At 34.0% G+C, this 27,139-nt stretch overlaps 1 protein-coding gene across 19 annotated transcripts in view; it reads left to right on the top strand.

Moving 5' to 3' along the window:
• Positions 1-27,139, top strand: part of PAM (peptidylglycine alpha-amidating monooxygenase) — a 282,912-nt gene that overhangs the window by 187,574 nt on the left and 68,199 nt on the right. For all 19 annotated transcript variants that reach the window (XM_037985229.2, XM_073010788.1, XM_008014056.3 and 16 more), the window contains 7 exons: positions 12,419-12,467; positions 13,965-14,032; positions 15,124-15,204; positions 15,485-15,561; positions 16,566-16,669; positions 25,735-25,919; positions 27,029-27,100. In XM_037985229.2, the coding sequence (XP_037841157.2) occupies positions 12,419-12,467; positions 13,965-14,032; positions 15,124-15,204; positions 15,485-15,561; positions 16,566-16,669; positions 25,735-25,919; positions 27,029-27,100 (636 nt within the window). The remainder of the gene's footprint in view (positions 1-12,418; positions 12,468-13,964; positions 14,033-15,123; positions 15,205-15,484; positions 15,562-16,565; positions 16,670-25,734; positions 25,920-27,028; positions 27,101-27,139) is intronic.

Genomic DNA, 27,139 nt, shown 5'->3' with positions numbered 1-27,139 from the left:
TCCAGAATAGACCATAATGTTAGTTCTTATCATGATCTTTCATTCCAGAGCACATATCGTGTTTCCAAGTTCTCAGTTCCAGGGATAGCAGCCCTGCTGAAACAAGCCTCATCCCTGGTAGATACAGAAATGTGTCAGAAATATGGTTCCAGGAAGGGTACACTTTTACCTCAGTTTTCCTTCTTTGTACTCAAGGCTCTGGTACTCATATCATCTGCCAACTCTCCTTTCTTCTCTCCCTAACTCCCATTCCCAGTTTCTCTAGTGTGCCTTGATGGGGATAGGGACACAAACCTTTATCCAAATGCTTGGGGGCAGATGTGGTCTGGATTTAGGAGGTGTTAATATTTTTGAAAGGTATTCAACTGAATAAGTCATGTACTCTATCACCTCTGTGAATCTGGGGCACCATCCCTAATTAGATACGCTAATGTTTCTATACCAAACGTCTAAATATTCACACAAAAAAGAATAAAACATAAATATCATCACATTCATTCAAGTCAGATTTTGCTGCCAAAACTTTATGAAAAAACTTTAGGCTTCCAAAGCTGTTTAGACTTCAGAATTGCAATAAATTCCAGTATTAAAACAAAGAAATTATTTCTTCATATTTGAGTTTTCAGTTAAAATACTAAAAGGGATTGGAGGACTCTGGTCTCCCTTTAAAAGAATCTTCTCTTCTGAACTTTATTTTTCCTCTTTTGGAAAATATAGAAAATTATTAAAAAGAAAAGTTGAAAATCATTTGTAATACCCCTACTATTGAAAAAAAAAGATAAAACCCTCTTCAATCACACCTCCCTTTCTCACCTAACTCCTCCCCACCCCAACTCCAGGTAGCTATTGCTTATATCTGCCAACTTTTCATTAGCTTATCTCAGCATTTCCATATGTGGATGATAAACTAATGTATCAGATAAGTGTATATGTACTTTTTTCTTTTTTTTGGACAAGAATTAGATCACATTTCCCACAGATCTGCATCTGTTGTTGTTGTTGCTTTTCACTTAACAGTGTACCCTGGACATATTTCTAAGGCAGCACATGTAAATTTCTTCCATGATTTATAAAGGCTGCCTAGTATTCTTTTTTGTAGATATACTCTAATGTATGTATCTTATTGTCTATTAAAGATGCTGCGAGTTTTTTGCTATTATAAGCAATGTTAGAAATGTTTTAGGTAACCATGTGTTGCTACTGCAGGGTAGATACCTAGAAATGAGATTTTGGGGTCATGGAGTGTTTAAACCCTAACAGATTCCACCAAATTGCTTTACAGTTTTTCCAATTTATAATCCACAGTGAATGAGCAAGTCCCATATCCTTGCCTGCACTAGATGTCTTCACACTTAAAAAATTTTCCTCAGTGTTTACTTAAACAAACAGACCCCTTATAATATTTCATTTAAAAGATAAGAATTAACTGGAAGATCTTAATATTAATAGAATTACCTCTAAAGTTATATAGTCTAGATCAGGATTTCTCAAAATCTAATCAGAGGACTGTCTGCACCAGACTCTCCTTGGGCTACTTTTTAAAATGAAAGTTCCTAGTTCAAACTAGGCCTACTGAATCAGATGCACAGAAGGCAAAGCATAGGCAGCCTGAGCTGGCTCAGATAGGCTCACAAGAGCCAATTGGTAATTTGCAGTGTTTTTGTAAGCTGATTGTTAAATATAGCGATCATTAAAAATAAAGGCAAGAAATACTAAGAAATCTTTATTTCCTAATTATTTTACTATATTTTACTATTATCTGTGCTCTTGAGGGTATTTGCATCTGTTGTATCTGTGTGGTAGAAATACTACAAAGTGTTATTTTACTGCTAATTTCTTCCTAAAGCAGTGATGTCATGTTGGTAGTTTGAAATTGACTGTGGTGGGAAAATTTACATTGAAATCAGCTGTAGTGGAAAAATTTACACCATGGAAATTCACAAATAGTGCAAGTCTAAGTTCTATCTATTATTTTGCTGGCTGTCTAGATCAGAGAAAATGATGGAGAGGATGCTGGCAATGTGGATTACTGTGAATGCCTCCCAAAATTTAGGACATACTGTTCCAGGATTTGCACACTATTATCCATTACACCAAAGATTTTGCTGACATCCTTAATGTGCAAGTGCAGTTCCAACATATGTCTTTGTTGTTTCACTAAACAAAAATATTAACAAGAATTCTTGTCTGAACTACTTCATGGCAATTACAGCCATCAGTGGGCAATTACAACCATCTAAAAAGTAGAGCAAAAGTCAAGAAAAGAATTGTGTGAGAGTCAACTGCTTATACGAAGTTAATAATGAAAAGTATTGTATATTTTATTATTATTTATAAATTGTTTGCTGCACATTTTTGCTAGTAAAAACTGTAATAAACATATATACACATGAGTAGTGTGTATTGTTTTTCACAGAGCTAGTGTATTACTAGAATATCACTGGGCCCAGGATTCTGAAATTTTAACAAGCTACATCATTGATTTTTATGCAAACTAAACTTTGACAACTGGCACTCAGATTTTCCTAGTAAGGATTAAAGTCACTCCTGCATTTTTTTTCCTATACAACAGGTGTGTCAGGGCAATCTCCTGGGGCCTAGGACATGAGCAGAATAATTTGCATTTACCAAAATAAGTTCAATTAAATCTCAATTCTCTTAAGAAAAGGGGAGCTTTGAAAGAAGAAAATGCATTTAATTACTGTCTAGTTCTTCTAGCACTGTATTTCATTTAGAAATTTGAAGAGGAGTTTCTTTTCTTAACTTTTTCACAAAATTTGGCATTTGGATTTTAAAATTCTTTAATAGAAGCCACTTACAATGCATATATGACATTCTTAGAGATTCCCCTCCCCATATACAGGGGCAAAAATGTTGTGTCTTCACACTTGATCTAGATATATATTTTTGAAGAATGGGCCAAAATAATTTATATTCCTTCATTTTTCTACATTTTTATTTTTAAGTGGGATATATGTGGTGACAGACACTAGAAAGGGAAAGGAAGAGGTCGATGAAACCAACTCTGAAAAGAGAAATGATTGGCAAGAAGGTAGCATTCAACCTGCACGAAACACCATGGCCTTTTCAGTTAAGGAGAAGAGGCTGAAATGGGCTGAGAAGGCACTGTGGAACAGGAAAGCATGACTTTTTGTTTTCTTCTTCTGAAAAGGATGTTATGTGTCATGTACTAATTTGTTTATAAAGCACTTGTTTTTAAAATCAGAGACAGAGAACAGAGTTCAGGGTGACAGAATGAGAACAGCCTAACTAAAAGGGATCATCAGGCCTCACCCTTCCATTTTACAGAAATGAAGATCGATACTCAGAAAGGTTGCATGACTTGCCTAAGGTAGTCCAGTGCTATTTAAAACCAAAACAATTTAATTCGTATTGGATTTCTAGTTTGTGTATATAACAAAGTTCATGCTCTAACTATATAAAACAAGTAATAGAGTCACTGTTTTTAAAAGTCTTTTGAGCCATAGTTATGAAGTGGAATGAACTGGTGCTCAGTAAAATTAATATTAATAAAGATCAGAGTGGTTTACTTCATCTCATTTGTGCCTTTTCATTTTCATGTCTGAAGTAATCCATTTCCTTTATCATGTAGAGATATTTCTAAATCAGGCTGCTTGATAATCCCACTGATTTCAGAATTGTAATCGGATATTCTTCATGTTCTTCTCTAACCTTCATTATACACAAGCAGCTTGATGTGAGTCATGTGAATGATTTCAGGACTATTTAATACCTCCCAAATGATCTAAAAGAAGCCTATTATCCTGCAGTACTTTTTTCTCTTGCCAGTCTCTTCACATAACTGTGAGCTCTCTGATTCTCTAGCTTGTTGCATTTCAACTTTGTTAATCATCTTTAGTATGGAAGACAAATGATCCTTAGTCATCTCATTGATTCCATGGGACACCTGTTTATTTTAATACCTAAATATGGCCATTATGTATCAGGAATTACATTTTCATTCATTTGGTTATGAGAAGATATGTAAAGCACTGCAGTTATACTTCTTTTTTAAAGAATATATTCAGAAGGTTTTTTATCCCTTAAAATATGGATTTTAAAAAAGTAATTCAACATTGAACAATATAGTATTTAGCGTAAGTGATGTCTTTTTTGGGAAAAGAAAAGCTTTCCTACATGCAATTTAGCTTTTCAGATTTACATTTAGTTCTTCTAGTTTTTTGAGAAATCCTTATGCTTTACCTTTATTGATGCCTTTGCAACTCATGTTTTTTTAATCACTCATAATTATTAACTCATTTTTAAAAGCTGGTCAGAGCTACATAGTCATCATCTAATTAATTCCATTTGAATTAATGGCAAATAGCTTTAAATTTTTAACCCAATTAAATTAAGAGGAGAAATAAAAAAGTCACTTGCCCAGTGGCACAGACTAAAATTAGGAGCTACACAATTCTGTTTCAGTGAAATCTAGTTCAGGGCACTCACAACAGTAGCGGAGGTTGGTTTTTCACTGACCACTCCCACTCCCATAGGCTTCCTGCCTTTCACGTTGTTCCCCACTGCTCTCTTCATGGCCCTGACATGTTTGTTTATTACGTTCTAGGAATTCTGGGAAAAGAAGGAAGTCATTAGAGAGAAGTGCTAGGACTTGCACATTCCATTTCCCATTTAGTACTAATTCTTTTTATGTTAATTAACTGTTTTTACTTGTAAAACGGAAAGGATACCCTAAACAGATACATTACCTAAAAAAGTATTTGATGAAAACCATTCAAATATATTTAATAATATTGACAGAATATTCTATTAGCAAAATAAAATCAAACATTCCCTAGACTCAGGAGAGAACCTTCTAGCCTTCCTATTTCTCCCAATAGAAACATTATTCTTTTCATCCAGTTTGTAAACCCTTCACCTGATCTCCATTTCTTCTCATTACATATTAATTATTCTTTTTCCATCTTTACAAACTTTCAAAACTCTTTCTTCTTGTGGGGCCATCTGTCCTCCCTCACACTTTTTGAGTCTCATTTCTTTGCAAGTACGTCTTATCCTTGTTTCACAATTTAACTGCGATGTACCCCAAATAATAACTGAAAGTAAAGTAAAATCTGGTCAGTAGCCACAGACCCTTCTCACGCTGACGCTTTGTCTTATAGTATAAAGTCTTGCAAAATTCTAAGGGAATGTTGAGAGATAATTCAGCTCACTGAAGGGTTTCAGTATTTTTTTCATTAACATAATAATCATACTTAGCATTTATATACTACTTTTCGATTTAGAAGTGCCTTATAAATGTTACTTTTTTAATCCTCATGCTACATTACTACATAAACATATTGAATGATGGAAAAATTAATACTAAATCAAATGTATGAGGTATAATGTTCAAAGTGTATTCCCTAATTAATACCAGGGACTACATGCATACATAATTATATGTAAATTAGATATTTTGGATTTATTTTTTCACCAAAGAACCAAAACACAATACAGAATAGTATTTTAAGTAGATTAAGATGATTGGGTTGAAAATGTAGATACTGATTTTAGGTTGACCTTAAAAAATATATTTATGCCAATTAAATTATAGCTTTTGCAGAATATAAACTTTCTGTGTTCCCAACAAAATGGGTTAGTTTTCCTGCCAGGTTACCCTTCCTTGGTTTATCATGACTCTTTAGAGGTTTAAGTAAAACAAAAGAGGGACTACACATTGTTGCACAAAATAGTTGAGAATTCCAATGGGAATGAAAGGAAACCTTTTATATATGTATATACACACACATATATATGAAAACACCCTCAAGACTATCAAAAATTTGTAATAATTTTATATGAGAAATAGTTTTCAGCTTTATATTTTAAATTGTATTTAAAAGGACTTTTAAAAATCAAAACTCTTCAATCCCTTTTCATTACATGATTTATTTTAACTAGTACTTTATGGTTTCTAGACTTTTGCAGCTACATTCTGAACTCGGGGAAAAACAGATAATAATTGGGACAATGCAAGAGGAAATTGAGATTATCATTTAAAGTGTGTGTGTGTGTGTGTGTGTGTGTGTATAATGCTATATATGTTTTATAATCTATAATGCTATATATATATATATATATATATATATATATATATATATAAAAAACAGAGGTAAGAAAATGAAAAGTAGTTAGTAGGCCTTTTGACCAGAAGAAAGAGGAAATAAAAAAGTAAATATTTCTTAGTAACCAAGTGTAATATTTAAAACTGCCCAACCAAAGCCCATGAAGCAAGTGAACAAGTTAGTTAAATGTGTCTTTTGGTTTTGGCCAAAAGACACCTCTTTCAGAAAGACAAATAAATGTTTAAATATGGTATGTACATAAATATAAAGGTTTAAAATGTAATGCCTCAGGAAGGGGATGTGAGTGTAGGATTTTGGGGTGCTGGTTACATGGATGTGTTAGTTTTTTAAGTTTCCTGGATCTGTACTTTCTGATTTGTGCACTTTTCTCTGTATCAGAGTTCCATAAAGAGTTCTAAAGCCAATCAATAATTTTGAAACTTAGTACCATACCTCTAAAAAATAACTTTATTTATCAAGGATTGGTGGGTTTTATGTTTTAATTTGACTTTCTTGGAAGGATGCCTCTGGAGCAGGTTCATAATTGTGAGAGATGAAATAGTATCAATCATAACTTCACTGTAGACTCATATTTTTTTGCATTCATAAGAGATGGAAACAGGAAAGTGCTTTTACATTAGTTGTGCCATAACATCCTCCACATACAGAACTATTATAAAAGCAGGTTGTAGTGCCTGCCTTCCTGCCTTCCATTTTGATCTCTTTTGGGAACAGCACAGGCCATCGTTTGTGAAAGTTGTCATCTTGCAGGATGAGTAAACGCATTTTCTCTTCCTTGCCACAAGGCAAATGGAAACTAGTAATTTCTAGTCCCATAGCAGTGAATACAAAATCAAAAGAGGCTAACTCAATGCAGTAACAGTTTCAAAAGGAATTGCTTTCGAAGATTTTTTTTCCCGTCGTGCTGGTTTATTTAGCACTGAAGCTTGTCTGCTAACCCAGCTTTCAGCAGCCTCCAGGAAAACCTCGGTGTAGCTGGTGTCATGTATTAACAGTGCCCCTATTTCAGTTATATTTTGCTAAGCAGATACACATTTGCTATGACAGCTTAAAGTGTTGATGCTTTTGAATGGAGATTTTTTTTATCTCAATGTATCTGTAACTGGAGAGTCCTGATGCTCAGGGCCGGTAACTCAGATTTTGTTTTGAAGGAACTAATTTTTAAAAATCTGGTACTCAGATTTTGTTTTAAAGGAACTAATTTTTAAAAACTTTAATATATGAATTTTCTGGTTAATTTGGATGACCACCATTTTTTGAGTAGTGTTAACTGACTTTAGTACCTGCATTTCTAATCCAGATAGTACAAAAAAAAAAAAAAAAGGAGCTGTGTCTTAGCTTCATTAAAACCGGAGTTTCATTCATCACCTCTAATAGAGCCCAAAGTGAACACAAGATCTGGATCTGCTGTTCCCTCAGTTGGGTTCATTTTTTATTTGCCTCTCATACATATGTCCCGTCTCTCTGCAGCAGAGTTTCAGTTGCACAGAAATGACCTTTTTTATATAACACAGCCCAACTGTATAGAAATATCTTTTTAAAAAAACAACATGGCCCAACTGACACAACTGACAGTGATCTGTTCCAATGCTAAGGAAACTGGCTGTGTTGGATCTATTAGGAGACCTCAGTCTTTATTCTCCTAAGGGATTTTCAAAGTAATTATAATTATATGAAATTTCCCTCAACTTTAGAAATTAATCCCCAAATAATCTCTTACTCCTACTTGATCACCTTGGGAGCCATGATTTAGTCTCAGCAAAACATCCTGTCCCAGTAATTTAATGTTACTAATTTAGAACAAAGAACCATAAGGTAAAGATCAAAACAGCTTAATAGTCAAACAGTTATTACAACATCTATGTATGTGTATTATTGCAAAGTCATTTGCATTTACTGATAATATAAAAATGATGCCCCTGATTCATTTTTGTTTGTAGTTTCAAGACAGAGAATGTAGAGAAGGTGGCCTTTAAATTAGTTCAGAACACTCTGGGAGGGTGGGAAGATATGATGCAGTTTAGAATTATTTGCTTCCAAATTTCCTAAAAAAAAATTTTTTTTTTTAAACACTCTGTCACCCAGGCTGAAGTGCAGTAGTATGGTCTTGGCTTACTGCAGCCTCGACCTCCCGGGCACAAGCAATCCTCACAAGTAGCTGGGGCTACAGTCACACGCCAGCACGCCTGGCTAATTTTTTTTTTTTTTTTTTTTTTTTTTTGTAGAGATGCAGTTTCACCATATTGCCCCGGCTGGTCTCAAACTCCTGGGGACAAGTGATTCACCTGCCTCGGTCTTCCAGAGTGCTGGGATTATGGGCATGAGCCATTGTGCCCAGCCTAATTTTTATTATTAAAGATGTTACTTCTTTTTGTTTCTCCTAAGACTTGGCAGTGGTTTCAGGCATACTTTTTAGTACCTCCTTAAAGGAGGAATCCATTATCCAAAAGGGTGGCTTGGAATAGTAGGAAATGAGTGTGCTCCTAACCTTTCCCTTCACCTTCCTAGGAGAGTGTGGTGAATTGAAAATCACTCTACAAATGTCTTTCTGAAGGATGTTCCCAATTAGTAGGACATCATTTATAACAATACATTAGTTCCCTCAGGATCAGCGGTTAATCTCTCTTTATATTGAAGCAGGAAACAACCAGGACAAGATGAGCTCATAAAGTATAGAGCACTATCTCTAGAGGAAAAGTTAGGAGAGACCAACAGAACCATCTAAGATCATCTAAGAACCTAAGATATAGTAGGTTATTATCATGCATTATTCCACATACTTTACTACTTAGCTATGAATCCAAGCAGGAACTACAAGCTATTATGAGAAAAGCAAGCTAAATAGTTTGGGATGGATAACCTCATATCCCATGCATTCACCTCCCATTAAGAGAATTGAGCTTCCTACTTAAGTGTATGTCCTTAAGTACCACTGGTTACTTATGCATTCTTGCTTAATTCCTTTATCTTAGCTTCCAAGGTATTTGAACCTTGGAAATCTCTAAGAGATGGAACCCTTATTTTTTATTTTTGCTTTTTTTTCCCTAGTAAATAGCATTTATTAAACATTAATATTAGATAATTATATTTGATACTCAGATGTGTCACCAATTAGCTGAATTACCTTAAGAGGCAACACACTTAATCTCTGTGACCTCTTTTTCCTACCCATAAAGTGTAAGATTTGAACTCCATCATGTCTGGTTTTCCTTTCGGTTCTGAGATTCTATGAGTCTACGTATCTGATAAAATACTTCAGTGTGGTTATACATCTCTGCCTGAGCAGAGGAAAGCAATTTCTCAAAGGCAAGCTCAGACCCTTGTGAAGCAGTCATTCAGTTTCATCTTCCTTAAAATTAGATTCTGATTGAATGCTATTTTCAAGTCTCATCCAGTATCTGGAAATACTCATTTCTTTGGTTATCAGACTACTCTTTGGAAGTCTTACCACCCAACCACCAGCACTGCAATACTGTCCTATGTTGTGATGTGCCTCTAAGGCATTAGCAGACATGGCTATTTTACATTTCTTTTTAAAAATTATTATTTCAACTTTTCCACTGTAAATATCTTCAACATTACAAAAGCTACTTCTACATGCATATGACATTATAATGGAATATAATGACAATGAAATATCCCTCTCAGTTTTACCTTATACCTATCTAGTGAATGAAGTTTCATCTCCATATCTTAAGACCCCTGACACTAAAATTATTTTTACTGCAAGAGAACAACCACTATGAAACATCTTTTTAACAGGGATGTCCCGGGGTTCAATTCTCTGTAAATACAGGACATTAGTAGCTAAAGGCCAAGTATTTACCTGTGTACCTTTGAGAGAGAGTTAACCTGGAGCCCAACCCAATGAAAGAAAGAATATTTACTTTGGAATAATAAAACTAAAATAAGAATAAATGAAACCACCTTAAAAGAACAGCTGTTACGACTTTTGCATGATAATGTTGTATAGAATAAGTGAATGTACATTGAAAGAATAATTTTGATATCAACACAAAAATGACCTCACTATCTTTTCTGCAAACCTAGGATCCCGTTGAACTGACTTCAAGCCCAATACTCAGAAAAACAATCAGGTTGTCTTGGGTCTGGTCAAGGAGTGCATTGTTACTAAAAGTCACGGAAGGACCCGGAAACATTATCAACTTCCTCACGGTCCCATGGCCTCTAATTTAAGAATTTCATTTTAGCCAGACCATGGTATTTATCTTACTAAAATTTCTTTGCTTCACTTATGATTTTATTCTGCATCTACCTAATTCAGACCCTTCTGAGAACATGTTTTGCACAATATCTTCAACATACCAAATTTCAATTCTAATTTCTTTTTTTAAACTATTTTACCCTTTTAATGTTCCCGTTTCTCCTGCTTTCTTCTAGTCCTGTGTTATTACTTGGAGAAATTTGATGTGCTTCAGTTTCTTTCATTAATGACATTTCACACTCAAAACTGTGAAAATACATTTCTTGAAAATAAAATATTCATGTGCTGAATTTTTTTTGAAATCTACCAATGGAATAATAATAACTAAGCATTTAGTGAATTTTTCCTATGCTCTAAATAGAGTGCTAAGTTCTTTACTTAAGTTATCTCAATTGTAGACTACTTAGAGTTTCTTACTGGTATAAATATTGATCACTAGTGCTAATCTACTGAGTATTAAATACCTAGATTTTACTTCTCTTCAACAAAGGAACTCAGTGAGCACCTAGTTGAAAACTGATGGTGGTCCTGTAAGACACTATCGTATAATCAAATAATTCTGCAAGATTGAAAAATACAAATGAATCCCATACCTTCTACCTGACAAATCTGGCATGTGGAAATGTGCAATATTAATACTGAAATATAAATTCAATATTTATGTTGAAATGTAAATCTGTAGTTCATATAGCTTATATAAACTATAAACTAAATATAGGTAAAAAATACAGAAATATGTATAAATATATTTTGCTTCCTTTCTGCCTTTCCTTCAAATTCAATCCTCTTATTTGACTATTTTAATTCTTTGACTCATGGCAGTTCCCATCTGTTTTTTAACCAGCAGGATTCCATTTCTGTGGTCTTCGACTCTAAGTTAACTTTGCTATCAATTCTTCTCCTCTCCTTTCTCCCTTTTACTTTTATTCTAGTCACAAAATAAGTCTATCCAGCTGGTTTTTTCAGCCAGGATATATGATTTTGATATTCTGAGTTCATTTTCTGTACAGTTCTTAACTCTCTCAGTACTGATTGTTTTTTCATTTTATGTAGTAAAATATTAGCAGAAGCATCAATTTTTTATTGCAATAAACGTTTTAAGTGTCAAGTGCTTTTATGATGATGCAGTCAGAGACAGATTTTATATATAGCCTAGTGAATTGAAATGAATTAATTCTTAGGAGGTTTCATATCTTGTGGCCCAAGCACTGTATTACAACAGAAGGGCAAAGTCAGAGCACACTGCAAATCATCAGGGAAATATGCAAAACTAGCTGAAGTTTCTGAGTTCGCAGAAGTAAGATCAGCATAGAGGTTATGGAAATAATAATGCATCACTGTGGCAAGGATCGTGTTGGAGGTCATAATCTTCACACCAAACACTGAGGCTGAAATATGCTGCTTATCAAAACTGCCACCTGCTATAGGAGCAGCTGTGGATCCACGACCCCTGCTGGCCTCCAGACCACCTTGTTTGAGGGCATTCAAGTTGCTCCCACTGGAACTTCTCACTGTGTATATGTGCAAGCATATGGGCTCTTTAGGTCAAACTGTGGAAATAAACTGAAAAAATTAAAAATCTCTACAATAGTAAAATTCTATTTTGAAATAATGAATATATGAGTGTCAGTAGACTTCAACAATGCCTAAAGTATATGAAAACCTAACTTATGAACTACACTTTTTAAAAAATAAAAAAGTCTTGTTTGGTGCAGCATGGAGCAAACTATTTTAGTTCAGCAACTTTTCTGGGTTTTTCAACAATACAGATAATGCATAGAGAGTAGCAACAACTTTCTAGTATCTAGTATGTCTGCAGGAAAGTCAATATATTGGTCAATTTGATGAGTCAAGAAACACCATAGACTGCATGAAATGGTAGTTCTGTTTTTGCTGTTATGATACATTGGCAATTAAAGGAATTACTGAATATGAAAGTACTCAATAAATCATAAAGAACAATACAGATGAAACATAACTTGTGTTTTAAAATATTTGGTTATAATAATTTCAAACTTACTAGTTTGAAATCTGTTTCCTACATTTTGATATTTAAGATATGTGTTTCTATGTGTGTTTTCAGATAATCACAAGGACTGTTCTGGTGTGTCCTTACACCTCACACGTCTGCCGTAAGTACTTCCATTTTTCCTAGAGTAGCAGCAACTTTAAATCTTCGTGAACTTACAGTGGGAAGTTCACTTTATTAATTATCTGTGGGTAAAAATTAACCTAAACTAACTGGCTTAAAACAACAAATATGTATTGTTTCATTTTCCTGTATGTCAGTAACTGGGCACACTTAGCTGGATCCTCAGGCATGTGGTCTCACACAGAGGCTGTAGTCAGAATCTTGACTGGGGCTTCAGTCAACTTAAGGCTTGACTGGGGAGGAGTCACTTCCAACATCACTCACGTGATTGTCGGCAGACTTCAGTTCTTTGCTGAGTGTTGGCTGGAGGTCGCCCTCATATCCTTGCTAAGTGGGCTATAAACAGGGCAGCTCACAATATGGCAACTGGCCTCCATCATAGAAAGTAAGTAAAAAAAGCAAGAGAGGGCATGCATGCAAAATGGAAGCCTTTCAGTAACCTAATATTTGAAATGACATACCATCACTTTTGCCATATTCTGTTTGTTAAAGGTAAGTTACTAAGTAACTCAGGAATGGAAAACCAAACATTGTATGTTCTCACTCATAAGTGGGAGCTAAGCTATGAGGATGCAAAGGCATAAGAATGATGCAATGGACTTTGAGGACTCCCTTAGGGGGAAAGGGTGGGAAGGAGGTGAGGGATAAAAGGCTACAAATTGAGTTCAGTGTATACTGCTTAGATGATGGGTGCACCAAAATCTCAGAAATCACCACTAAAGAATTTAGGTAACCAAATACCACCGTTCCCCAAAAATCTATGGAAATAAAAAAAAATGTTAAAAATGTTTAAAAAGATAAGTTACTATACTTCTTTTAGCCCACATTAAAGGGGAGGGGATTAGACCAGGCCATGAATGTCACAGCTAGGAATCATGAGAGCTGATTAGTCAAGGTTCTCCAAAGAAACCTGAACCAATAGGATAGAGAGAAAGAGAAAGGGTTGTTGTAAGGGATTGGCTGACACTATTGTGGGGACTGATTAAGTTCTAAATCCATTGGGCCAATTGGAAATTCAAGGAAGGGTAGATGTTGCATTCTTGAGTCCAAAGGCAATTCACAGGCAAAATCCTTTCCTTTTGAGGGGACCTTAGTCTTTTCTCTTCAGACTTTCAATGGATTAGATGAAGCCCACCCACACTATGGAAAATAATCTGCTTTACTCAAAGTTTAATTTAAAGGTTAATCACATTTAAAAATCACCTACCCAGCAACACCTAGACTGGTGTTTGACCAAACAACCAGGCACCTGGCCAAGTCGACATGTAAAGTTAGCTATCACAGGAACCATTTAGAGCCTGCCTTCACATGAAAAAGTATTTTTTAAGGAAAAAAAATTCTTCCTCATTTTCTATTTCATTTTGATTTTCACAAGCATCACATTTTATAAACCAGAGTATTGAAGTATATGGTGTTTTCCCAAAACAGTCATTTTGACTTTTTCAGGTAATTTAGAAAAATATATTTTTTTCTGCAGACAGCCTTTAATTGCTGGCATGTACCTGATGATGTCTGTTGACACTGTTATCCCAGCAGGAGAAAAAGGTGAGTAATGATTTTTTAATATTTACCATTACCTCATTACCTAAACTGTAGAAATGGATTTATAGTGTATTTTTTATAAACTTTAAAAATAATCAATATTTTTATGTCTTGGAAAAATAAACCAATACTTTATTGTCCTTGGATTTAAAATAGATTTTTGTATTATTCCAAGCCAGTGGTTCATTACTTTTCCATTCTTTGTTGAGAGGCTAGGAATTGAGGCCCTTGGGTAGATGTGTGTTATATAAATTAAAGAATAAATCTTGAGTATTTAAAAATAAATCATCCATTCTTGAGATGCAGAGGACACACTGCATAATGAGCAGTGACATAAACTTCTACATAGAAAGGTTTACAAATTAAACGACTAGCAAATCCAACACCAACTTAGTCTTTAAACTTGGATATAGTTGGCTTATTACTTTACTTGCAAAATGGGAATGATAATAGCTGATTCTCCCAAGCTTACTAGAAGCGATGAGAATAAGTATAATATTATTTATCAATATATGTTATGATCCTCTAATGAAAGTGCCATATGATATATTGTTCATTTGTTTTCACTGGGAATCTCTTAAAGTTAATGACCAGTATGGTCTCTTTGTTACCATTTTTCATCTATTGTAAAATGAATATTTATTGAATAGCTACTGTGTTAGACCGTAAGGAAGGAACAGTATGAAATGTCCTTTTCTCAACAGGAACTGTCAATCTAGTGATCTTAGGTATCTGCATTCAATTTTTCAAAAATTATTCCATTCCAAAAATAAAAACCAATTTTTAAGCTTTCTCAACTGGATAAATTTCAAGCTAAAGGTAACAAATTAAGCCTACGTTTTCACTAACAGAGTATTTTGATTTGGTTCTAGTCATTCTGTTTATGAATAAAATAAAAATATAAGGCAAGGGGTTCTTAATTCATGTGAGTAAAGTGGCTGGCACAGAATAAGTGCTTAATATCTTGTGTGTTTAAGTCATAAGAAAACCTCAGTCCCTAGCATCTTGTGAATACCCTGTGCATACTTTTAGACAAGAATAATGTCATTTTCCAGTTGAATAGTGACTTTTGTCTGTGTTCTCATTTCCCACAGTGGTGAATTCTGACATTTCATGCCATTATAAAAATTATCCAATGCATGTCTTTGCCTATAGAGTTCACACTCACCATTTAGGTAAGAACTTTACAAATTATAAATATTTACCATTATGCTTCCTGGTGCCATAAATTAAAATGCAAATTGTGTTTGACCTTAAGTCTGTTTCAATGAAAGTGATTTCATATAAGACCTTGAAATATTTTGTGCTGTTTTATCATATTGTTTTTCCTAAGATACTCAGTATTTGCGGCTCTGAAAATACTCAGATTTCTACTTTAAAGTAGGAAAGTAAATATGCCTTTTGTTTTTCTAATACTTCTTTATATTATATGATTAAAATTTGTGTTTATTACAGGTAAGGTAGTAAGTGGATACAGAGTAAGAAATGGACAGTGGACACTGATTGGACGACAGAGCCCTCAGCTGCCACAGGTATGTAAAATCTAGTTTAATTTTGAGAGAAAAAAATATTAACCAGTAGAAAGTAATTTTTAAAAAGTATTATGCAACTCTTATGACTTTCTCTAAAAATCTCCAAATCTGCCTTAACTGTATAACTGAGCTGTGTAACCTCCTTTTTGCAATTTCCTATTTGGTGCTTTCTTTATTAGTTTTCTCAATATGGTCAAAACATGTTGGTGGCCTTTTACATCCCATCATTTGTTCAGAGACAGTATTTCAGACAGCTCTTCTATTAACACATTTATTCTAATTTTTATGGGATGCATTTGCTAATAGTACTTATTTGTTTATTTCAAAGTTTGGTGCTCTTGTCATAAAGTATAAAGTGATTAATTAAAGGTGAACTCTTTTTATCCAGTGATTATTTTTGTGTGTGTGTGTGTGTGTGTGTGTGTCTGTTTCACTATCTGTCTTCGTCCTCTCTACCCAGAGTGTACCAAGCTTCACATTATTAAAGTATGTGGTTCTGTGATATATTGTATCAATAGAATTAAGGTCAAAAATCCTCTGATCAGTTGAATGGATGCTGAAAAAGCATTTGATAGCCAGGCGCGGTGGCTCATGCCTGTAATCCCAACACTTTGGGAGGCTGAGGCTGGTGGATCACGAGGTCGGGAGATTGAGACCGTCCTGGCTAACACGGTGAAATCCCGTCTCTAATAAAAATATAAAAACTTAGCCTGGCATGGTGACGGGCGCCTGTAGTCCCAGCTACTTGGGAGGCTGAGGCAGGAGAATGGTGTGAACCTGGGAAGTGGAGCTTTCAGTAAGCCAAGACTGCGCCACTGCACTCCAGCCTGGGCAACAGAGTGAGACTCCATCTCAAAAAAAAAAAAAAAAAAAAAGGCATTTGATAAAATTCAACATCCCTTCATGATAAAACCCTCAAAAAAGGGATAAGGAACACAATCAAGCATGTAGTTCTGGATTTTATGGGTAATATTAATGATTCATTGTGTTTGTCCTTTTGGCAGGCTTTCTACCCTGTGGAGCACCCAGTTGATGTAAGTTTTGGTGACCTACTGGCTGCAAGATGTGTATTCACTGGTGAAGGAAGGACAGAAGCCACACACATTGGGTATGATTCTGCACATTCCACTATTTAAAGATATTTTATTGGGATAAGGCATGATTACAGGTTACAGCTATCTTTATGAATAAATTGTACATTTTTTTGTCCTGTCATGGACAATTACAATGAACTGTGGCGTTTTATCATTTCAAAACTGATTGATTTGGATAAACCCCAGAACATATGCTCATTTTTTCATGCTTCTCTTTTTCTTACTTCCTCAAAGCCTTCAGTATCATACCTCTAAATATTATAATTACCAAAAGCTTCATATTTCTTCCTCAGGCTTATCTTAATAAAGAAAATATAATGATAATGACAATTTTTTTTCTCAAGTGCCTTTTTGCCCTGTGTTCACGGGGTCTACATTTGGTGATTCCCATTAAATACTCAGAACCATGATGTTAAAACTCCTGTGAATTTAATAATTTCCAGTTGTTTAGTCTACTAAATAAGGATAATAATATGCAACACTTTATCAAAAAAGAATGTCGAGCCTTTTAAATGATTTTTTAAATACTGAGCCTCCTTGAAATAATTATATCCTATAACACTACGTAAAATTTTCAAAGTACTATGAACTCTTTCAAAAAAACTTACCTAAATGAAAAATGAAAGATAGTTTCTTTTCATGCTTTTTGATAGAAAAGAATCAAGGAGACTTCTTTTTATGTTAAACAAGGTTTTAAAATATTTACTGATGCCATCTGGAAGCTAGAGTTTTAAACCATTTATCTCTTAATCAAAGAGAAGTTACAGAAAGTAAGCATCTGAAAATATGCTTTAGACACCCTCAAGATGATTCTTGTGATAGCAACACTAACTGTTGGCTGTATGGAGAAAGGGAAAAGGTACTGAGGCAGGTTTAAAAAAGAAAGCAGGAACATTTGCTATGGTGTAAAAGAATTTTTATGTCACTCTAAATGGCTTTTTTATATTAGTAAGCATAAACTTTAAGGCTAAGGATAAAACAAATAAAACTTTATCAATTTCTGTTACAGAAATAGTTTCCAACAGCTTTGGTTTTTGATAAATGTGCTAAATTTGGGAAAGAGACTTCAGGAAAGCAATAGTATTATTGAGTTATGGGAAATGTTGATGGTAAGAAAAGGACTGACAAAGGAAGCATAACTAGATTTGAAAGAAAGAGCATAAGAAGTCCCTTCTTAACAATCTTTAAATACATGAGGTACCATGATTCAGAGGGTATCCATCAGTTGTTCATTTTATGTCAGTGCAGAGCCATAGGTAGTTTACTTAAATGCTCCAGATTATGGTAGTAACCTTTGTAGTAAGTAAACAGAGCAGTAAAAAATCCCTTTCAACACATCACTTGCATTGACTTACAAGTTCTAAGTGTGGAAAAAACAGAATTTTTTGCCTAGAGGTCTCTTTATAGTTTGTGGGGAGAGGTTTGTTACTTTGGCCAAATTCTATCCTTCTGAGTTCTGTCTGTGAGGTAATACCAGCCATAGAAATTAATGACTTGTTATAGTACTGGGATGGGAGGCCAAAGTGATCTCTGGAGACCTCTTTCAGTTCCATGAGTCTAGAATAATTCTTGTCTTTGTTAAAATGTGCATTTTGCTTTAAAATAATACCCTAAAATGACTACACTAATTTATCCTTTCATAAATCTCATGTGGACTAAAGGAAACACCATTTTGTAATAAAAATGAAATAGAAAGAAATTATAGGAAATTAACTTATTGGGTGAGCCCATATTCTGAATATTTAATTTCTACTACAGAAGCAATTTTTTTACCAGTGGAATGACAAACAAGTAAGACAAATTTTAATACATTTAAGTATGAATAAAAGTTTTCATAATAATGGATAATCATCTCATAGCAGTTAATATACTTTTTATTTTTAGACAAATAACAACAGCGATGTTTCTCTGTTTTGTAAAATAATAAGCACAACCTCCATAGACTACGACAGGATCACAGTTGAGAATGTAACCAGTGAAATAAACTAGTAATTTATGATGTCGGTTAAATTAAATGATACTCTGTTAATCCATATATCTCCTCTGCCTCTTTTCTTTTCCCACCTACCTCCAACCCACACATACAAATACACATTGCCACAGGACACAGATTTGAGCCCTGAGCCTGAAGCACACATAGGTATAAATCACACTTATCTAAGGATAGGCTGGGGCCAGTAGTTGCCTCCTCCATGTACTGGGAGAACTCTCCGCTTCAAGTTTTAAACCTTTCTGTTCTGTGGTTACATGGAAGCTAGGTTTTACAGAATAACTGTTGACAGTAGCCTACTAGGAAAGTTTTCAGTTGAGTGGTTCTTCTACCAAAACCAATCTTAACTATATTAAGCTAGAAATTGTAGAACTGGAGAAAACTTTGCTTGGGTAGAACAATCATGGGTAACTTATGAAAAGCACTGAAAAGTAGAGGCTGATTTTCCCATAATAGGGATTCTTCTTAAAATACTACCATGTAAAAATAGGAGATGGATTTAACCACCCGAGTGTCCATAAATGGATGAATGCATAAAGAAAATGTGTTTTACACATGCATGATGAAATACTATTTAGCCTTTACAAAGGGGGAAGTCCTGTCATTTGTGACAAGGTGGATGAATCTGAAGGATGTATTAAGTGAAATAAGCCAGGCACAGATATATTAATACAAATACCACATGACCTCACTTATATGTGGAGTCTAAAAAAGTTGAACTCATAGAAATAGAGAAGAGAATGATGGTTACTGAAGGGTGGGGAAGGAGGTAATAGGAATTGTTAGAGGACATAAAGTTTCAGATAGGAGGAATAGATTTTGAGACCTACTGCACAGAAGAATGACTGTAGTCAATATAAGGCACTATATATTTCAAAATAACTAAAAGAGGAAATGTCAAATGTTTCATGATTTAAAAAATGATAGGGCCAAGGGCAATGGCTCATGCCTGTAATCTCAGCACTTTGGGAGTCCAAGGCGGGCGGATCGCCTGAGGTCAGGAGTTCAAGAGCAGCTTGGCCAACATGGTGAAACCCCATCTCTACAAAATACAAAAATTAGCCGGGCATGAGGGTGGATGCCCATAATCCCAGCTACTCAGGAGGCTGAGGCTGGAGAATCGCTTGAACCTGGAAGGCAGAGGTTGCAGTGAGCTAAGATTGTGCCATTGTGCTTCAGCCTGGGCTACAGAGCAAATAACAGGAGTGATGTGTCCCTGTCTCCATCTCAAAATAAAAAAATAAAAAATAAATAAAAAAAGATAGGTAAACAAAGTGATGGATTTGTTAATTAGTTTGATTTAATAGTACCACACTGTTTCTATATATTAAAAAATCACATCATACTTTACATTACAAAATTATTTTTTATTTCAATAGTTTTTGGAGAATAGGTGGTTTTTTGTTACATGGATAAGTTCTTTAGGGATTTCTGCAATTTTGGTGCACCTGTCAGCCAAGCAATGTAAACTGTACCCAATATGTAGTTTTTTTAATCCTTAACCCCTTTCCACTCTTTCCCCCTGAGTCCCCAAAGTCCATTATATCATTCTTATGCCTTTGCCTCCATATGACTTAGCTCACACTTGTAAGTGAGAAGATATGATTAAATGCTTACTATTATTTGTCAATCAAAAGTAATATTAATAAAAACTACTTTAAAAGTAGATATATTTAATATAAGATATATTAATAAATATACTTAGTGATAAAATGTTTTATCCATATATTTATTTTTACATACTAAATATGAATAATATATCCTAAAGTTTCACCAAAGTATTACATATACTGACAACATAGTACTACTAATTGATCTATGAAGAAGCAATATTTTGTGCCTGACTGCATTACATATTTTATATTCAGGATGATACTTCTCTAAATTCATTTCAAATGTTTAGTCAAGTTTAAATAAAAACATAGAATTTAATTAAGTCAGCCAATTAAGCTCATTAAGTCAGCTAATCAGGCTAAAAGTTTACATGCTAAAATTTAATATTAATTACTGGGACTAGGTAGATAATATTTACCAATTTGGTCAGTTTTGTTGGTCATATTTTTCATTTGGAATGGGTCATTTCATGAATATATGAATATTCATGGATACCAATATAGCACTTTAATCTGCATTTTTAAATATTATTACATGCAAAAATAAAGTTACATGATAAATAACTTCTTAATGTATACATTTAAAAGCACCATAAAACTTTTTAAGAAATGATTAACAGTTTTGTAAAATGACTGAAGTTTTTATATTTCTTTCTAAAATTAGTATTACCAGTTTTGCCTATTTTCAAGCCTAACATTTGTTGAATATAAAGGGGGTAGAGGTGAAGGAATTCTTGAGCTAGTGGAGTGTTTGCGGTATAGACATGGAATACAATGATATTTGGAATTTTTTAAGTCATACATTTCAGATTACTTGGTACTTTATTAAATCTGTATTTACATATCTTTCCAATGTAATATATTTTTATAAAAGCTCTCATGGAACCTAGGTAAACAGATTAGACAGATGGATAAAGAGATATGGATATAAATAGATAAATATGTTCAGAAATCCCACAGGTCAATTGAGTACAAAAAATTGACCTGACTTATTATTCAGTAGTATAATATACTAGGGAAAACATGCTATGTCATATGAAGTTGTAAACATTTATTAAGCAAGATTATTCATTCTTCCTTCATTCAACACATATTTATTGAGGGCTTCCAATTTTCAGGTTCACACATTATGTCAGACCTAAAGCTATTTATATTAAATATGTCAGTATAAAACAGGAAGTTATCACATAAGCACTGTATTATGCAAGAAGATGAAATAAATGCACTACTGTAATTTTGGAATATAAGTAATGCCAGCAGTCATCATTTTAAGTAATCACACTGGCATTGGGGAATGTTTAAAGGGCCATTCAGTGTACATAATCTCCCTTCCTACTTTCTCATGTTAATAAATCACTGAGATTAGCAGAGGTGAATTGCATATGTTGATCTCTGTGGAAATTAAGGGTACATGTGTCAAAATACTCCCTTAGGAATACAGAAAGCAATTTGTCTTAAAATGAGATTTTTTGTTTTTGAATGAAAGGTGAATGATTGTAAAATAAAATAAGCAAACTGTGATGCTGATACTAAGGATGATTTGACTCCTAACATTTTTAGCATATGATAGTTTCTCTGTCACATAGGAGCTCAGAGTTACCTTGACTACAAATCTAATTATAGATGGAAAGGAATAAAGTATGACTCTTTTTGTTCAGCTCTTTTAATGAAATTTTCCTTGTGATAGCAAAGATTCCTAAATTATTTGATCAAATTCAATTTTGAATCATAGAATTGGTACCCCAAATGACCTGTATTGGTGAGCTGCTTAATAAGTCTCAGAAAATCATGTGTGTAAAGGTTTATAAATTTATATGTGTATCAAATTAACACATAATTATGTGTAATTGAATTAGTGTATTGTGTGTATATATATGTGCATAGGTGTACACACATACATATATGTATACTTTTACACATATACGCATAATTTTTCTCGAAAGTTAATTCAGTACAGGGTAAGATAATTCACTTTTGAGGAAATAACTTGCAACATTCGCTTATATTTTTATTTTTTATTTTCTCAAATATACTATTTAAAATAATAAAGTGTAATCATACGTTGTAGAGGACAAAGAGTTACATTATTTAGAAAGTTACTCATTTTCCTTTATTTGCTATACTTAAGTACATGTGTTTTTCAAACATGTAACCTTGTACCTTGGTACACACTATTTCTAATATAGTAATTGCTGCCTTCGTCTCCAATGTTAGTATAAAATTATTCTAAACTTATGCCACCTTTTAATTTCATATTCTTCTCCATAATGACTATCTACAATTTTCTTTTGTTTTTTAATTGTTACTTACTGCTTTTTGGTGATAACAACAAATTTAATTTAGTAAGAGTAACTTATTATCCTGACTTATTCTGAGCCCACATTGCACAGTTTAATTCCTTGTTCTCAGATAATTACCTTTCACTTGTTTGAAATGAAATTTTTACTTTTAGTACAATTTCTTTTCAAATGTATATTAAAAACAAATCCTTCTAAATATACATGTAACACATTTAAAAGCACCAAAATTATCTTTGAGGAAATATATATTAACAAGATATTTTATATTAGTTATTTTGAAACTTTGTGATATTAGTTGCTTCTTAAATCTCTAATGGATTTTTCTGAAAGCTTAAACTATGTGTTTATCTGAATGGATGGACAGATGGAAGGATATAGATAGAATATGCATAGATATTTACCTGTCTATATACAGATAAGACATGTTATGAAACATTTCTAGCTACACATCTGTATGCATATATATGTATATTCATTTGAATAGCTTTATATAGCTTTATTACATGCACACTACTCTATTGAAGAAATTCTTTTGATTGGTCATTCTTTAACAATACTAGCATTTTGTTTCTACCTATGTAAGAGCAAATCTTACAGTACAACTTTTCTTAAATTATGCCCTGGAACACACAGCAACGTAAAGGAGCCTGGTCAGATTCCTTTAGGGAATAGAACCTACTGTATCCACCCCTCTACCCCTCCATACAGTCATGAGCACATTGTGTATTAAAGGATCAGGCAGTGCAACATTGTTTAACTTGTATAGACCAACATTTTCATTTGGTCATATGGTAAGTTTTTTGTTTGGTTGTTTGTTTTGTTTGCTTTTTTTTTTTTTTTTTTTTAAGATGGAGTCTCAGTCTGTCACCCAGGCTGGAGTGCAGTGGCGCACAATCTCGGCTTACTCCAACCTCTGCCGCCCAGGTTCAAGCAATTCTCCTGCCTCAGCCTCCTGAGTAGCTGGGATTACAGGCGCCTGCCACTGCACCCAGCTAATTTTTGCTTTTTTAGTAGAGACGAGGTTTCACCATCTTGGCCAGGCTTGTCTTGAACTCCTGACCTCATGATCCACCCGCCTCGGCCTCCCAAAGTGCTGGGATTACAGGCATGAGCCATTGTGCCTGGCTGGTCATATGGTAATTTTTTCTCAACTCATCTGTAAGCATTTCAGGGACCAAAGTTTTGTGGTAATAATTGTGGAAATACTACTCCAGAAGAAAATTAGGACGAGTAAAAAAAATTCTAGAATTCTCTAACTATTTTATAAAAACATATAATAGCTGACAGAATAAACAATTTCCATTTATGCAACAGAGAACACACTGTCCCAAGGGCCCAACAAAATTTAGACCAGCAGTGATAGTTACTTCATTCTGTGTAGGTTTTTAGTAAGGAAAAAAAACGAGGATACTGGTTGTCTTACATATGCTGTTGTGGGTGGGTATACCTTCTCCAGTGAAAACGTGGGTATTGGCCTTCCCAAAAAGAGAAAATGCGGAAGGACCCATCCATTGATGAGTTGCAAGTTTCATGAATTATTATATGAGTTTAAAATGTTTTTCCTTTTATTAATTTGAGATGCTTAAATGATTATTTTGCTTTTCCTCTCTGCAAGATGATTAAAGGTTTTTAAAGCTAGAGCCACACCTTAAATTCCTTTTTCCTTCTTGCTCAGTTGATCTACACATACCTCCTTTTTTTTAATCAGGAAAGAGAAGGATAATATGGCGGGAGGCTCCGGTTTATTATTTTTGCAACAGCCATTCCTTTTATAGCACATACTGACCAACTCCAAGGCTGTTAAAATGTAATTCTTAGGAATGGTGTTTTGACACCATGACGACGTATAGTAAACAGATGTTTGTTTGGGTTTGCACTTCACTATTTGCTTATATTTCACGGGAGAAGCAGTTACACTGACAGGTATCAGATTCAGAGAGTGAGAAGCCAAATGATTTCTAAAGCATAAACAGAGCTTCCAATGGCAGAGGCTTCTTCCTGTGGTCTCTCAAGGGCTCTACATTTTCAAAGCTTAGAAAAATCAAATCCCTTTGTAAAATATTTTTATTTTTTTTCCTTCCCTTGCTGATGTCATACTGTTGCTATGGAGAGAAAGTGAGTGCTGCATGACATTGCTGGAAAAATAAACACTGATATATTTCTGTACGGCAAATAACCTACCTCATAGCTTTTTTCATTAGTGTAGTCTTGCTAAAAATTGTCAATACTAATACTAAAATGGAAGTGTTCCTTTGCCCAAACAACTTTGCTATATAAAAGTCTTGTGAAGGTGTACTTAAATAGTTCCTTCCTAATAATACTAAAGAGAATGAAATACATAATAACCCATGTGAGGTGAATAAGCAAAATACATGTTTTGTAAACTATTAGATATTTTTTCTATCATTGGGAACTTTTTTTCTTGGAAATGTCCACTGTTTTAAAATCTATTTTTAACACTGAGTCATTCAACTGTACAGCATTTCTTCCGTCACATCTCAGCCCTTAAAAAAGATGAGTGCTGATTTCATTTTGAGTCATTCCTGAGGCATTCTTTTCAACCCTGCTATAAAAGCCTAGCTGCCAAGTCAGACATCAGAGATACACTTTGAATGTCTTAGTGTGGACACATGATTCTAGATTCATCTGGCCATGAGGAAGGAGGCAGTTAACCAAAAACAAGGTCCAGGACTTTTAGTGTTAAGGGGAAAAGCCATTTTTAAAGACTTATAATAAATAATATATGATAATTCTATTGAAGGTTACTGATTTTTACCATTGTTAAGAAAATAATAAAGATTTTTGATGGGAACAGTAACTTTTCTCAGTCTATGAATTTTAGCAAATAGGAGGGGGCTAAACAATAAAAAGATTCAAGAGAGAAAAGAAAGTACCATATCCCTCATCTACTAAAATGCCATTTTCATCAGTGGTATTTAGTAGTGTTCATGGTGTGCCTGCAAACTGACACTCCATTATTAAGTGGAAATATGCCTTTGACAATGTGCTTTTGATGTTGAAAACTGTGATGGGTTTTAATGAAAGCTATAAAATAAATGCACAGTATTTCTACCTTTGAATCCGTTGCTGGCAGATTTAATGGCTGCATTTTTCTTGCATTAAGCATGCGTTTTATGTGAATGGTTGATTTGTTATATCTATTTTTTTGCCTGCAGTGGCACATCTAGTGATGAAATGTGCAACTTATACATTATGTATTACATGGAAGCCAAGCATGCAGTTTCTTTCATGACCTGTACCCAGAATGTAGCTCCAGATACGTTCAGAACCATACCACCAGAGGCCAACATTCCAATTCCCGTGAAGTCTGATATGGTTATGATGCATGAACATCACAAAGGTAATAATTGATGTTTAATATAAAGTAATATATAATTTTGTATTTTATATTTTTGTATGTATCTTGTTTGACTATATTTAAAACCATCTTTATTCCCTTCTTCTATCTACCAGTCACATGTACACACTATTTCTTATTTTCTCATTTTTCTCTTTCATATCCTATCTCCCCTCCCTGACATGTCCCCATCAAAACAGTTAAAGAGGAAAATCTCAGCCAGGGATAAAACAGATTTGTTTTGGGACCAATCCCATAAATGTAGACCTTTCTTCATTTAATTCATGTTTTCTCATTTCCTCATCTAACTCCTTCCCTAACCAGTAATGACTTACACAATTTATGAATTTATGCACCATGTTCTAAAGATCACTACAGTTTGCCGGGGAAAATAGTTATCACCTCCAGCCATACTTTAAATTATCCATTTAATGGGCTTCTTCAGGCAAAGAACAATTATTGATTTGTGAAGCATTGCTAGTCTTGACTTTTTTTATCTAATTCTCAGAATTGTTCTTTAACATATATATATTGTTCATCTGCAAAATGGTCATATTGACTGTCACTTTTTAACTGAAAATTGCAAAGTCTACTCCCTGTTTTGTTGCATGAAGTATGCTGAGACTTTGATTGAGTTTTGCAAGTTCAGTCTTAACATGCGAGAGCAGCTGTTTATTTCTTTCTAGTGGAAATTTTATGAGAGAAGTTAGCATAGCATCCATTTATTAAGATTTTACTATATTTAGAGAATATGCCTTAAAGTGTTCTTAAATCTTCTTAAAACAGTACTAAATTTAATTTAAGAAAACAAATATGAGTCGTTTTGTCAATGCATTTTGAAAATTCTGTATCATTTATATATTATTGAAAAGGTAGTTGACCTAGTTATTAAGTCAGATGTCTGGTAATTGGTAGGTTTTGCTGGGGGGTGGGGGTGTGGGGAGTTTATGAATTAGAGCATTTCTATCATATGAATTCTTAATACTCTAATAAGCACAAGACCCTGAATAGTATTTTTATGTTTATGGAGTATTTCCAGTAAACTATTTTAAGTATGTAATACATACGATACATACTGCAAATTTATGCTCAGCTTCTTTGATCATTTACAGAAACAGAATATAAAGATAAGATTCCCTTACTACAGCAGCCAAAACGAGAAGAAGAAGAAGTGTTAGACCAGGGTAAGTATGCTTATTTCTATAACTAGGCCTATAAAAGTA

This window comes from Chlorocebus sabaeus, chromosome 23 (genome assembly GCF_047675955.1).
Source record: "Chlorocebus sabaeus isolate Y175 chromosome 23, mChlSab1.0.hap1, whole genome shotgun sequence".
Classification (NCBI taxonomy): Eukaryota; Metazoa; Chordata; class Mammalia; order Primates; family Cercopithecidae; genus Chlorocebus; species Chlorocebus sabaeus.
Note: the sequence above shows the minus strand (reverse complement) of the source record. Positions and strands in the feature narration are given on the sequence as shown.